At 40.6% G+C, this 15,948-nt stretch overlaps 1 protein-coding gene across 3 annotated transcripts in view; it reads right to left on the minus strand.

The window, feature by feature from the left end:
* zgc:63587 (uncharacterized protein LOC393431 homolog) overlaps window positions 1-15,948 on the minus strand; it is a 136,711-nt gene that overhangs the window by 73,751 nt on the left and 47,012 nt on the right. For all 3 annotated transcript variants that reach the window (XM_041202578.1, XM_041202577.1, XM_041202579.1), the window contains 2 exons: window positions 9,782-9,916; window positions 7,877-7,994 (listed from right to left, as the gene is read on the minus strand). In XM_041202578.1, coding sequence (XP_041058512.1) covers window positions 7,877-7,994; window positions 9,782-9,916 — 253 coding nt within the window. The remainder of the gene's footprint in view (window positions 1-7,876; window positions 7,995-9,781; window positions 9,917-15,948) is intronic.

Below are 15,948 nucleotides of genomic sequence, written 5' to 3' on the forward strand. Positions count from 1 at the left end.
CCCATTGCAGGCGCCCCCCCCTCCCCAGGTCAAACCCCATTTTCCTTCCTACCCACTCACTGCCTTAAACCTACACCCTTACCCCACGCGCCCCCCCCAGCCTACCCAAACCTTCCTGGCCCAAGACCCCAAACTTGCCTATTCAGGGATCCATAGGCTTTGAGCTTCTTTTTCCTCTACAATCACGGCAGCAGCCACTAATGCCTTCCTGGCGCCTGTAGGGCTGATGGCGCTGCCGGACAGTCGGATTAGCCAGCAGCTACAGAGGGCAGGACTTCCGCCCCAATGAGAGCCGAAGTCCCACTCAACCTTTGTTAGTCTGCCCTACAGCACTTTATGGCTGTAGAGCAGGTAGGCATGGAGCATGTCAGCTCCATGCCAACGTGGTTTCCGGCAGGGTGCCATCTGCTCCCTCCCCGGTATTATTCCACCCAATGGCTGCCAAGAGCAAATACATATATACACACACAGATTACCACATCTCTGCAATAATATATTTTGTAAGGTAAAACGTAAAGTGAACATTGGTTTTCAGGTAGCCAATTAATTTTGGATAGGAAGGATTCTTTGAGACACAGTGACAGAGTCCAGAAACATGAACTTACTAGACGCCAACCTGCATACCTCATCATTGGCAATAAAGTAGCTGTGAACCCATAGTGACTGAATAGTGAAACATTTCCCAGAATAGTTGGTTGTGAGGTAGCAAAACGCTGGATTCAACCATTGTCTTGACATGTTTAATGCTAAGAACAATATATGCAGAAGATCCAAGCAGCGTGCGCAAATGCTTAGTTCATTAAAGGTTACTGGATCTAAACAAGTAGTAAAAGTAACCAATGCCATGGCCAATATACTTCTTACCAGTGTCAAGAGAACAGAAGCAAAATGGAATGAATCTTATCATATGAAAAACTCAAAGAAAAGAAAATCCTGCAATGTCAAGGCTACAATCTCAGCTTAGTATGTCACGTGTATGGCAAACCCCTCAGTAAGATTACACTTGTATAGCTTAGCCCCGGGAGGTATTGTAAGTACCATAACATTCCAGAGACAAAAAAAATAAACTAAAGGACGATGTTAGTAATAGACACTGTTGTAACGGACCGAATATTCCCAATTTCTAACCGAAAATGAATTTCCTCCTTCTGTAACATTCCATGTGCAGTATCAAAATTAATAGTCAGTACTTCAAATAGGTAGTTAGGATCCCAGATTACAACTGCAGGGGATGTGAATCAAGGTTGACATTTATTGTAGCATAGATCTCTTTTACAACAATTGCATAGCCACCAGATACCATAAAGCACTGGAGTGGAGCTGGTTCATTAATACAATTTTCTTCTCATGAAGAAAACAAATGCTCATTAGATGTTAAGCAACTGTGGCATTCAAACCAATTATATCCCATTCCAGCAGCCATCTGACAACTTTGCCCAAGAAAAAGCATTAAATCGTTGTTGTAGCAGTGATCCTTCAGATAACACCAAGTGAAACAATGCAGGGAAAGCCCCAGCTCAGGCTGTTGAAATATTTATTACAGCCATATCTGCCTTCAGCTTTCCTGTGGAAACGTAGATTTACAACACAAAAAAAACCTGTCATTCTCTTTCCGAAACAGTCTATTTAATTCAGTTCTGTTCCTCCCAAAAGTCAGACTTCTTACAATTAACTTTCTCATGAGAAACAATAAGTCCAAGTACTAGTTTTCAACTCACAAAGCTTTTGTTGCAGAATGGCTATAAAACATGTTGACAAATTCTTTGAATAAACATACACAGAATGAACATTTACAAAAATGTACTGCATGTCTCCACCACTCCACATTTTGGCTGCTACTTTCTTACATTGTCATATGAAATTCAGTTGTGCTGCTTTTACACATCCCTACTGAAATACATCAGGGTGGTCCAGGAGCATCAAAACTGATGGGTTTCCTTTATTTAAGAAAATGGGGTAAATGTGAATAGTGTAGGGCAGCACTAAGTCTAAAAATAATAAGAAATAACTCGATAAATCAGGAAAATAGGATTTTGTGATAACAAACTCAAGTTTTAAGGATAAAGATTGTTGATAGGCTGAAGGTGGTAAGAGGTTCCACAGTTTTGATTTAGAGTAGGAGTCCAATGGACTCTGAGGGGTCTTCAGTTTGACACTGAAGAGGATCAACAACAACTTGCATTTATATAGCACCATTATTACCCAAGGTGCTTCATAAGAGCGTTATCAAATAAAATTTGACACCAACATAGGAGACATTAGGACAGGTGACCAAAAGCTTTGTCAAAGGACAACATCTTAAAGAAGGAAAAGAGGTGGAGAGGTGTTTGGAGGGAATTCCAGAGTTTAAGCCTAGGTAGCTGAATGCATAACTGCCAATGATGGAGTAATGAAAATCAAAGAAGTGCAAGAGGCTGGATACTGGTGGAGTGCAACAACAATTTAAGAAAGCTACCAGAACACTGAGCACAGCAGCTCTTACTTCAGAGACAGAACGGTTCTGACAACAGTGACTGACTGGGAAAGAGGAGATTGATTGGAAAGGGTTTGCCCATCAGTAAGAGCTTTTCTTGCACCTAGTCAGGAATAGCAGGGTGGTGGTAAGGGCCTTCCCAGATATGGAAGCAGCACTCAAGTCTTCGGTAGCCTTACATTATCTCACAATTCCATTTTTTCTCCTAGCGTTGCTTCTTTTAAAGAACTTGCTAGTTATATTCAACAGTCTCATTTATAACAGCAGTGCTAAATACTCTCCATGCAAATGAGCTACTGATGAAAGGTCATCAACCTGAAATGTTAGCTGTTTCTCCTTCCACAGAGGCTGTCTGACCTGAATATTTCCAACGCTTTCAGTTTTTATTTCAGTTACCATGTTTTTTTTTTCGAAGAGTTCAGAACAATTCAGAGTAAGGCCATTTGAGATATCAGGCATTCTCCTTCCAATGGCCATATACAATTTGCACCATTAACCCAGACATCAATTCCACATAGCCACTGACATGCTTCAGTTGCAGCCTACAAATGACATTGCAATGGATATAATCAGAGAATGGCACAGAAGGAAACATTCAGTCCTCCATGTCCATGCTAGCTCCCTGCAAGGGCAATTCACCTGGTCCCACTCTGTCATATTTTCACCGTGGTCCAGCAATTTTTTTCGCTTCAGATAATTATCCAATTTCCTTTTGAGCTCCATGACTGAATCTTCCTCCACCACATTCAGGGAATGCATTCCAGATCCTAAACACTCATTGAGTAACCACGTTTTTCCTCATATCATCTTTGGTTCTTTGCCATTCACCTTAAGTCAGTGTCATCTGATTCTCAGCCCTTCTGCCAATCGGAACAGTTTCTTTCTTATCTACTATACCCACATGCCTCATGATTTTAAGCACCTCTATCAAATCCCCTCAAATTCTCTTCAAGGGATACAGCCCCAGCTTCTCCAATCTATCCACATAACTGAAGTCCCACACCCCTGGAGCCAATCTCTTAAATCTTTTCTGCAACCTCTGATGCCTCCACATCCTTCCTAAAGTGTGATGCTCAGAATCAGACACAATACTCCATGGGAGGCTGAACCAGAGTTTTATAAAGGTTCGCCTTAATCAAAAAGGCTAATCAAATACTGGCCTTTATAGATAGATACTCTTTACAAGAATTGAAGGGAGTAGAAGTTATTCAAGAAGTATAGAAGCCCTGGTTAGACCATGCTCTGGAGAACGGTGAACAATTATGGGCATCATACCATAGGAAGGATATATTGACCTTGGACGGAGTACAGCGTAGATTTATCAGAATGATACCTGAACTCCAAGTGTTAAATTAAAGGAGAGAATGCACAAACTAAGATTGTGTTCTCCATAATTTAGAAAGTTAAGTGGGTGGCTAGGGAGGGGGGATGTTGGTGGTACCTCATTGAAGTTTTCAAGATATTAGATGGAACAAATAGGGTAGATGGAGAAACTGTTTCTACTGGTTGGGGAGTCTAAAACTAGGGGGAGGATAGCTTAAAAATTAAGAGCCAGGCCCTGCATTGACAATTTCACTGTCATCAGTTTGCAAAGGGGGCCCACATTGCTTGTGACCATCCTTTTTTTCATAATTTGTCACCCTTAGCTGTTTTTTGCATCCCTCTCCCTCTATCTAGGAAGTGTTTTTTTAAGCATATTAATATAAATAAAATACACAGCTTAGTTGAATCAAAACGGAAGCGAGGCTACCTATTGAATTGAGGGAAATCAATTATGTCTTTACTCTGTATCTGCAACATGAGACATAGTATGTTAGCATGTCATTTGAACAAAACATTGAATGCGTCAGTTTCAGCCACAGAAGAGCCACGAGTGGCTGGCAGAACACTCTGAAATGTTTGATCTGTGTCCTCTAATCAATTTTAAATGTTAAAACAACATCCTTCTTTACCTTAGAATTCAGGCCCCATGCAGGTTATTGTCTTTTGTGGAGACATTCTATAACCGCAAATCTAGATACATTAGCAATGAATTTCAAAAACAATAATGATGTAACCTATCTTTTATATATCCATTTAGTTTGGAAATTATTGGGGTAGAATTACCACTAGTTTTGTGCCCAGATTCCAGTGCAATCAGTCGAACCAGGGCAAAAGATTGAAGGGCTTAAAATGTGAGTTATGGCCATAAATACCATATATACTCAAGTAATAGACAATCTCATGTAAAAATTGACCCTCAGCTTCTGTCAAAAAAAGTTAACTCTTTCAACTTAGCACCTGCTCGCTGCCTCTCCCATTTGCTGCTTCCCTGCCCAACTCTCCCATTCACTGCTTTCTCCCCCGAAACCATGCTGAGTGAGAGATCATGACAGGGGCGGTGAGAGGGAGGAACTGAGCAAAAGGAGCAGCGAGTGGGAGCCAGGCAGGGAAGTGACGAGAGGGAGAGGCTGCTCTAAAATGGGGCCGATCATTTCACACAAGCTCTGTCAGCCCTGGCGCAAAACGATTTCAACTCCTCAAAAATTTTACTTATTCATAAGTCTACTGCCTACTTTTTCACTAAAAATTTGGAGTCAAAAACCCAGTTTTTACACGAGTATATATGGTACTTTACACTGGTGTTTTTTGCAATCTTTTCCATTGGTTCAAGATTCAGTTTGTCTGAAGCAGCCTCACCCACAAAACTGGCCAGACCCCCATGTTGAAATTGCAAGGTTCTACTGCTTCTAGAAGGCTCCTCCAATTGCATTTTCTTAGGCGGACTAGAAATCATAGAAACTTAAGGCACAGAAGGAAGCCATTTGCCCCATCGTATCTTTGCAGGCTACAAAACAGCTATCCAGCTCATTCCACTAATAGGCATGTTTGAAGTATTTTTCCACCAAAAAATTTTCACTTTATTAAGAAACTGCTAAATGGTCCAGTATACATATTTTAAGCCATTTGCAGTAATCTTAAAAAGGTTACCCACAGGTGGAGATCTAGACACAAACTAAAAATGTTTATTTGTGTGGATAGCCAAAACTGCACCAGTTTACCACTCTTTAATACAAAGAATACTTATTAATAGAAAAAAAGGAACAATTATATTACAGTTGTGCTAGCTCATGCAAGAGTTGCTTGCGATTAATCAAAAAGTTTAAGTGGAAAGTTGAACCGTACTTAACCAGCACAATTTTAAGAATATTTTCGTGCACAATTTCCCAATTGCACCCAAAGGGGAAACTCTATCCCAATGACTTTAGTCATTAAGCGTCATCCAATTGCTTCCTTTACAGTGCATTCCAATATTTTTGCCAACTATAGGTGTCAAGCTAACCATACTGCAATTCGCATTTTGGTGCTTTTGACCTTGCTCACGAACTTGAGTGTTTCAGCTTTTTCAAAATGTCCAGTTGCATGAACTCAGATGCATTTCTCAACCTTTCTACAAAATATACATTACTGGAGAGAAAGGCTTGCCCTTAGTCTTCAATTCTGCTCTTAGCTAAAATTGCGTTCAGTTCCATTTTTAAAGCAACTTTACTGACGTGGCATTAAAGAAAGAACTTGCATTTATATAGCATCTTTCCATATCCGCAAGGTGCTCCACAGGCAAGATTTGCCTTTGAAGTGTAGTTGCTGCATTTGCTTACAAAACAATGACCAATCTGCTAATAAAGATCTCACGAGCAATAGTGACGAACAATTAGCTTGATTTTTAAGTAGTGGTGCTTCAGGGATAGATGTTGACCAGGAAACAGAGAATTTCCTGCTCCTCTTTTATTTCCACCTAAACAGGCTAATGGAGACTCTTGTTTAATATCTCATTTAGAAGACAGCACCTTCAAGAAAACAATACTCCCTCAGTAATACACTAAATTGTCAAACTAGTCTACATGCTAAAGTCCTGGAATCCTGAACCCACAATCTTCTGACTCAAGGCAGACGCGCCATCAAAAGAGCCAAGTTTACACATAACTGCTCCATGAGGAAGAAGAGGAAACACTTATTTTTGCATAAACCTAGCATAAATGGAGGTAGTATTTTCATGAATGCAACATATTTCTTGTTAACACTGTGTGCCTGATATAGAATATGTGTATGCTGTATAGAATGAGTGCAATTCTGTGTGGAAAACAAAAGCGAAGTAGTACATTTGAAAAAAAGTTCAGCAAAGGGACTAAATGGCTAGCACTTTCAGGGATGGCACAGACATGATGGACCGAATGGCCTCCGTCTGTGCAGTTAAATTATGTGATTTTATGTTGATTGTTGCCCATTTTTTAAAAAAGCCCATTTGGTCTTTTACTTCTGCTCACTTGCAGCATGACTCATCGAACGGGTTTTGGTACAAATATTGCAAAACTACTTTACAGGATGCATAGTTTGACCCAAGCCAAAAACAAAAGAATAATAGGCTAATAAATTGTACTTTTCCCAGGATTCAAAAGTGGTCTGCAGAGAATCACAATCAGCCTTTCAAAGAAACATTTGTGAAAAGACGCTGCATGCCTATTCAAAATATTTATTTTTTCAAAAGTCATGATGAAAAGGTATCTTTATCGCTGGTTTATAACTTCTTGCAGAAATAGCCTCGACCTTTTGATAAAGCGTGACTTGCACAGAAGTCGTGATTTCTGCATTCATGAGAACAAGAACTGGCACATTTGAAATGGCTGGGTCCACAGTCCCTGCAACAACTTGGTTTACTGATAAAGACTTTTGTACTTCCTTGTAACTAGTACAACAGTCAGCTACAATTTATGCACTGAATGGCCCACCTACTCAGCTGCAAAAGATACTGAAACAAAGACTTCATCAGAAACAGACATCCCTACTAAACCTGGTCTTAATATTAGCCCTTTCCAGTTTCAAAGGCCAAACAAAAGGCAAGCAAATTAGAAAAAATACACCCAAGCAACTCTGTACTGGAAACAAGAGAGCAGCAGAAAAGCCAGCCCCAAACTTCCCCACTATTCCAGGAAACTATTATCACTGGATGGATTTAAACAGTTCAGTTTAATACATGGTGATTGCAGTTATCGACGTGCTATGTAGGAACTTTATGGTAAGAATGGCCACCTGGTGTGGACAAAAAGGAACCCAACACCCGTATGATACTGGGAAGGATATTACCAATAATCAAAGAAGATAGGGCTCTGGGTGCAACATTGCAAAGCTACTGTTGTGTCATCACTGCACACTCCATGGAGAGTTGTGCCCAAACATTACAGGAAAGGCTTAGAAAAGTTCTTTTGGATACTCATGTCTAATTTCCAGTGAAAACAACCTACAAAATTTATAGCAGACAAATGGGTTAATCAACAGAGTGAAACGTAATAAAGTTAAGGCTTCATCCAGCTTTTGCCACCGCTCTCCGCCAGGCCTTTACAAAGATCACAAGCAAGAACTACTTACTCTGCGCTTCAGTCGCTCCCGTTCCCTCAGTGTCAATGTGTCCGCCTTGGCAATCACCGGAACAATATTTACTTTGCTGTGTATGGCTTTCATAAACTCTACATCTAAAGGCTTCAGGCTGCATAAGACAATAAACAGTTAAGCACTGCATACACTTCCCCTAATCTACAACATAGGAATCACAGAATCAGAACTCAATATCCCCAACAAAATTTAAATTTATTTCTAGATTAGTCAAGCAGTTTTTAGATTATTGGTTTAGCATTGTTTTTGGTTTTGTAAATTTAGTGTAACTCGCTGCAGAACCAGGGTGCAGCGTCCAAGATCATTTGGATATTTCAATAGACATCAGTGGTATAGAATACTGTAATCTCCAGTACTAAGAGTTGCAGATACATTAAAAGTCAGGCTTGTGCTTTTAAAATACAGGGGCTAAAGAATGCTACACTAGAGGTATGTTCACCACATGCAGTTCAGTTTACAACACCCTCTAGAAAATGCCCCTGCTAAATTCAAGGACCAGCCTCCATGAAAAGGCTACACGAATCATGTACAAGATGCCTATGGCATCTTTTGAATAATGGCCCAAAACGAGCAATCATTTTGAGAGGAGAGGATGAGTAAGGGGAAAAAATTGCAAACTAAATATACTAAAAAAGAGCCAGGTTACTGGCAGGTAATGTCTTCAGAGGAAGCAGGAGTTTGTTTATTAAATAGGAATTCTCAATTGTGTAAATAGAGATCTGAAGAAACAACTTCAAAGAAGAAACACTAGGGGATGGGATCAAGAAAACATAATAGTTCCAACAGTACATACATGAACTACCAAGCACAGGATAAAGAGTTCATTCTGCAGTTTTATGGTTATCTGAACTCACCTGAGCATTGTGGCAGTAACAGATAGCTCAAAGGAGAAAGGATGCTATAACATGGATTAGTACCACTGTAGGAATTGTCCAATGCAGTGTGTGGCAATAAAGCTCTATATTCAAGAAATATCTCTGTAACCTCAATTCCTCTTCTCAATAGATGTCAATTAGCAGCTCAACTGGGCCAGTTGTTCCAATTCCCATTTGACAACTGGTTCAACTGGGCCAGTTGGCAACAGGTCGGTTGCATGAGAATCCAGCTCATCATCCCAAATCAACTACCTTCTCTGCAAGTTTCTTCCACATATGCACTATCCTATATCCTAGTCAAGCCTTCTGAATCTTGTATGTGTGTTTGTCGAATTTAAATAGATTGCTTATTTCCACTACGTCTGACCCGTTTATTACAAGGACCTGAAATCACATTCAAGAATATCATAAATAATATTTACTGAAGAAATAAACAGAAATCATCCGATAATAAAAGTCAGTTATTACTTGGAACAAAATGAAAAATACAGATTCCAGAAATCAGAAATGTCAAGTGATGACAATAGATTAAGAAAGTTGGGCTTGTTTTATTTGGAAAAATAGGTTTGGAGGTGGTTGAAGTTTTCAAGATTAAGAAAGGAAGTAAGACAGCTGCTTGATAACAATATAGGTTAGGAAGAGTATAGGGAGAGAGGGGCTAGGCTGGTGACCAATGGATAAAAATACTAACTCCGGTCCAATGGTAAAAATGGCTTGTTTCAGTGGTGTAACATTCAAAGATTCCAAAAGACCCTTTCCCCAGTTTTTCCTTACTTACAGTTCAAAGAGTGGTGGCGTAACTTTATTGAGTAGTTACCCTTGCTCATATGTAATTCTGGAATCATCCAAGAAAGAGTTGACCTTACTCACTCAAGGTTGGCACAGCAATGTACAGCATTATGGGGCACCCTTCCATAAACAAGCTCTATTGTAGCAGCAACAATAGTGAATACATGGACAAGCATATTTTGATCACATACCCTGCAGAATGAGAGATTTTTCTTACCCATGGCCGAAGGGGGAGATGAAGTAGAAACAGCAGTGGACTCGGTTATCTACAATATGTCGTCTGTTCAGGCCACTCTCATCATGAAGATATCGTTCAAACTGATGGTCAATGTATTGAATGATGGGTCTAAAGCTGAAAGGGAAAAAGGGTAGGGTCTTAGAAACAATGGCACCAGTCGCAATTGCACTTGAAAATCTGTTTTTTGGGTACCTTAATACTGACCCACAAACTTCTAATTAAATACTATTATCTTTCGTAGTCTAGATACCTGCCCAGCCACATCATCATCATTTTTACTACAAAGGGGATTTTGGAAATTCTCTTCTGGATATTACTGCAGTATGAGTTGAGGGATTTCATACTCCTTCAGGTCTTACCACACCATTAAATTTCATACATTTTCAAGAATGCTACATTGCATTTGCCAAGCATGACAGACAGTAAAAAAGAGCAAGTGCCTTGCATACCTGCAGGATGTCCCAAAAGAGTTTCAGAGCCAATTGATTAGCATTGTTTTATAGGCAAAACCAGCAGCCAACACATTCAGGGCAAGGACTCTCAAACAGCAAACAAGAAAAATAACCAGCCTTTTTTTATTCATTCATGGGATATGGGTGTCACCGACTAGGGCAGCATTTATTGTCCATCCATCACTGCCCTTGAGAAGGTGGTGGTGAGCTGTATTCTTGAACCGCTGCAGTCCATGTGGTGTAGGTACACCCACAGTGCTGTTAAGGAGGGAGTTCCAGCATTTTGACCCAGTGACAGTGAAGGAAAGGCAATTATTTCCAAGTCAGGATGGTGAGTGGCTTGGAGGGGAACTTCCAGGTGGTGGTGTTCCCATCTATCTGCTGCCCTTGTCCTTCTAGATGGTAGCAGTTGTGGGTTTGGAAGATGCTATCTAAGGAGGCTTGGCAAGTTCCTGCAGTGCAGTTTATCTGTTGTTTCCTGTGTTAGTTGAGGGACGAAAGCCAAACAGGAGAACTCCCTGCTCTTTTCTTGCACATACATTGTTCATTCATAAGGAAATTACATTTAACATCCCAATAAAAAATACCACCTTTAACAGTGCTGTAATCCCTCAGGATTACATTGAAGTGTCAATTTAGCTATGTGCTCAAATAACAGTAGAACTACGCCTATGCTCTTTTGGTTGAGATGTGTGTGTGCTACCACTGAACCAAGATGACACTATTACAGTAGAGAAACGATATGTTTTTACAGACCAAAATAACATCGCAATATCTTTGTAATGTTAAGTGCCTTAAAATGTATTGAGTGGTTGGCTATGGTGTTTGTGTTTTTCCTTTTTCTGAACATTGTGGCTTAGCAATTCCATTATACAACCACTTTGTCCTTTTAGAACTTACAAAAGACACCAAATTCTAGGAATCAGACAGATCGCATCCAACTGTGTACAAATAACTACAGTCCACAGCTGCATATAATAACACTAGTATTTGCTGCCAATATGAATATCTTTTGTTAAATTCCCCATCAATCGTGTCTGGAGACCTCACAGCTTGTAAGTGACTCTGTTTAATTTGACACTCAAGTTATAAGCAACTATCCTCCACTTTCATCACTTTCTTTTATTAGGAGATGTTGCTGCAGTTTCTGTCATGACCCCTGTTTGCTGCACAAGAACACAAGAAATAGGAGTAGGCCAGACAGCCCATTGAGCCTGCTCTGTCATTCAATATCATAGCTGATCTTGGGCTTCAAAACCATTTTCCCACCCCTCCCCAAATCCCTTAATTCCCTGAGTTTGTAGGAACTATTTAAGTAGACTTGTAGACTGTTTACTGTAATAATTGTTTTAACAGACTCAGCTGAGTAAATGGATTTTGCTTGTTCTAAAATATACTGTATGCTGAGAATCTGCCAAGTCCCACCCTGGCTCCAACTCATTGGCTGACAGTGGTGCCAATAAAGACTGGTCAAACTTGCACATAAATTACAAAAGCACCTGCAGCTAATAGTCCATTATTGCTGATGAATCATCACACGGTCGGATTCATTAACGCTTGAAAGACTGAGTCTGACACCGAGGTCAATCTCGCACTTAAACTATTTTTAAAAAATAAAGAACAAAAGAGTTCAAAATCAGTGCTACTTCTTTGCAACTGATCTTAAGAGTTGGAAAGTGAAGTGGTCATTAAAACAGTAATACAATACAGAAATTTCAAAGAAATTTAGAAACTGCCTGTTTTTAGAATCATGAGATTTGAACAATGGAATACTACTACTACTATTTAACAACCAATTGTCAATTGTCCTCTATACAATGACCTTCTCAGCATGGCAATGAAAATCTGTTTTCCTTCACAATGTATCCATGCAGTTAGACCTGTGATCTCCTTCCTCTATTTGGCATGAGCCAATGTTATGCTGTCAGCCCACAATGGATTTCAAATTGACCTTGTGCTAACAGTGAAACATCATCTTGCTGCTCAACAAAAGGATTCAGATCCTCACTAGTTACCAACTGAGTGCAGAGAGTGGAACTTCCCAGAATCAAACCTTAGCTTGTACTGAACTAATTGATCTTGCTCACAGTAGCAGTTGGGGTATTCCAATTTAAACGTCAGTACTCCAGGTTAGACAAGGCCAGGGGCCCAACTCCATCACTGTGATGCCTGCTGGAAAATTCTGAGTCATAGGCAACAGGATTAGGCACATCTATGACATCCCCATGAATCAACAGCTTGCCAATACTTAGCTGTGTTTGCAAATGAATAATAGCTGCTTAGGTGAGATACCAGAAGGACATAGAACTTAAAAAAAACTAAAACAGAATTACCTGGAAAAACTCAGCAGGTCTGGCAGCATCAGCGGAGAAGAAAAGAGTTGACGTTTCGAGTCCTCATGACCCTTCGACAGAAAGGGTCGAAGGGTCATGAGGACTCGAAACGTCAACTCTTTTCTTCTCCGCCGATGCTGCCAGACCTGCTGAGTTTTTCCAGGTAGTTCTGTTTTTGTTTTGGATTTCCAGCATCCGCAGTTTTTTTGTTTTTAAAAAAAAACTGTTCATGGTATGTGGACAACACGGGCGAGCATTTACTTCCCCCTCCTGATTTGCCCTCGAGAAGGTAGGGGTGATCCGCAAGTACTCCAACAACGCTATTGGGAAGTTCCAGGATTTTGATCTAGCAATAATGAAGGAATGGCAATACATTGCTAGGATGGCTTGAGGCTTGGAAGGAAACTAGTAGATGGTGGTGTTCCCATGCGCCTGCTGCAGTTGTTCTTCTAGGTCAGGGGTCTGCAACCTGTGGCTCTTTAACATTTCAATTGCAGCTTCCACCGTTTTCCAGTTGGATCACATTGTCATGAAAATATCCAAAAAAAAATTAAATCAAAAAAAGTAAAGAGCCGTGTTTTTATTGTGGGGATAAAAGGGTAATTATTATGCTGCAGTTTATGGTTTCAAAGTAATATTTTAATTGAAAAACAGTGTGCTCTAAACAAGAGATAAAAACAAAAAAACTGCGGATGCTGGAAATCCAAAACAAAAACAGAATTACCTGGAAAAACTCAGCAGGTCTGGCAGCATCGGCGGAGAAGAAAAGAGTTGACATTTCGAGTCCTCATGACCCTTCGACAGAACTTGAGTTCGAGTCCAGGATAGAGCTGAAATATAAGCTGGTTTAAGGTGTGTGTGTGGGGGGCGGAGAGATAGAGAGACAGAGAGGTGGAGGGGGTTGGTGTGGTTGTAGGGACAAACAAGCAGTGATAGAAGCAGATCATCAAAAGATGTCAACGACAATAGTACAATAGAACACATAGGTGTTAAAGTTAAAGTTGGTGATATTATCTAAACGAATGTGCTAATTAAGAATGGATGGTAGGGCACTCAAGGTATAGCTCTAGTGGGTTTTTTTTTATATAATGGAAATAGGTGGGAAAAGGAAAATCTTTATAATTTATTGGAAAAAAAAGGGAAGGGGGAAACAGAAAGGGGGTGGGGATGGGGGAGGGAGCTCACGACCTAAAGTTGTTGAATTCAATAATAATAATATAAAAACAAAAAAACTGCGGATGCTGGAAATCCAAAACAAAAACAGAATTACCTGGAAAAACTCAGCAGGTCTGGCAGCATCGGCGGAGAAGAAAAGAGTTGACGTTTCGAGTCCTCATGACCCTTCGACAGAACTTGCGTTCGAGTCCAAGAAAGAGTTGAAATATAAGCTGACGGAAATCTTGTCGCAGAGAGGAACAGAACTTCTTCAAGGAGGTAGGCATTTCTTGAAGAGCAGTGGCAGTCAATTAAACACAGAGATAAAAACAAAAAAACTGCGGATGCTGGAAATCCAAAACAAAAACAGAATTACCTGGAAAAACTCAGCAGGTCTGGCAGCATCGGCGGAGAAGAAAAGAGTTGACGTTTCGAGTCCTCATGAATATTCAGTCCGGAAGGCTGTAAAGTCCCTAGTCGGAAGATGAGGTGTTGTTCCTCCAGTTTGCGTTGGGCTTCACTGGAACAATGCAGCAAGCCAAGGACAGACATGTGGGCAAGAGAGCAGGGTGGAGTGTTAAAATGGCAAGCGACAGGGAGGTTTGGGTCATTCTTGCGGACAGACCGCAGGCGTTCTGCAAAGCGGTCGCCCAGTTTACGTTTGGTCTCTCCAATGTAGAGGAGACCACATTGGGAGCAACGAATGCAGTAGACTAAGTTGGGGGAAATGCAAGTGAAATGCTGCTTCACTTGAAAGGAGTGTTTCGGTCCTTGGACGGTGAGGAGAGAGGAAGTGAAGGGGCAGGTGTTGCATCTTTTGCGTGGGCATGGGGTTGTGCCATAGGAGGGGGTTGAGGAGTAGGGGGACACCCTGGTCCACTCCTCCATCACCCCCTACTCCTCAACCCCCTCCTATGGCACAACCCCATGCCCACGCAAAAGATGCAACACCTGCCCCTTCACTTCCTCTCTCCTCACCGTCCAAGGACCCAAACACTCCTTTCAAGTGAAGCAGCATTTCACTTGCATTTCCCCCAACTTAGTCTACTGCATTCGTTGCTCCCAATGTGGTCTCCTCTACATTGGAGAGACCAAACGTAAACTGGGCGACCGCTTTGCAGAACACCTGCGGTCTGTCCGCAAGAATGACCCAAACCTCCCTGTCGCTTGCCATTTTAACACTCCACCCTGCTCTCTTGCCCACATGTCTGTCCTTGGCTTGCTGCATTGTTCCAGTGAAGCCCAACGTAAACTGGAGGAACAACACCTCATCTTCCGACTAGGGACTTTACAGCCTTCCGGACTGAATATTGAATTCAACAACTTTAGGTCGTAAGCTCCCTCCCCCATCCCCACCCCCTTTCTGTTTCCCCCTTCCCTTTTTTTTCCAATAAATTATAAAGATTTTCCTTTTCCCACCTATTTCCATTATATAAAAAAAAACCCACTAGAGCTATACCTTGAGTGCCCTACCATCCATTCTTAATTAGCACATTCGTTTAGATAATATCACCAACTTTAACTTTAACACCTATGTGTTCTATTGTACTATTGTCGTTGACATCTTTTGATGATCTGCTTCTATCACTGCTTGTTTGTCCCTACAACCACACCAACCCCCTCCACCTCTCTGTCTCTCTATCTCTCCGCCCCCCACACACACACCTTAAACCAGCTTATATTTCAGCTCTATCCTGGACTCGAACTCAAGTTCTGTCGAAGGGTCATGAGGACTCGAAACGTCAACTCTTTTCTTCTCCGCCAATGCTGCCAGACCTGCTGAGTTTTTCCAGGTAATTCTGTTTTTGTTTTGTGCTCTAAATAAGCCTGTTTTCGAATACAGCAGCTACACTATGGTTATGGATAATATCTTCGGTTTGAGAAACAGGTTTTATGATTGCGATCATTATTGTTTCTAATATAGCTGAGATGATAAATTATTCTCAATGTGTTCTTAGAAGCTATATTTTTTAAATCATGAGGATCAACAGACGAAAAAAGATGTCTTAATTCCATGCATTTTAAGTTGAACTTCATTTTGAAGATGACTCAATAGTTTAAAAAAAAACGAAAAATATGATAATTCAGAGTTAGGTACATTTTAATTGAGATTATTTTTTCTGTTGATACATAAATTCAATTACATGTATTGGATTTATGTAAGAAACACTTGACAATTTGTCAAGTGCTTACTTGGTTTAGATTT

The sequence above is a fragment of the Carcharodon carcharias genome, chromosome 13 (genome assembly GCF_017639515.1).
Source record: "Carcharodon carcharias isolate sCarCar2 chromosome 13, sCarCar2.pri, whole genome shotgun sequence".
Classification (NCBI taxonomy): domain Eukaryota; kingdom Metazoa; phylum Chordata; class Chondrichthyes; order Lamniformes; family Lamnidae; genus Carcharodon; species Carcharodon carcharias.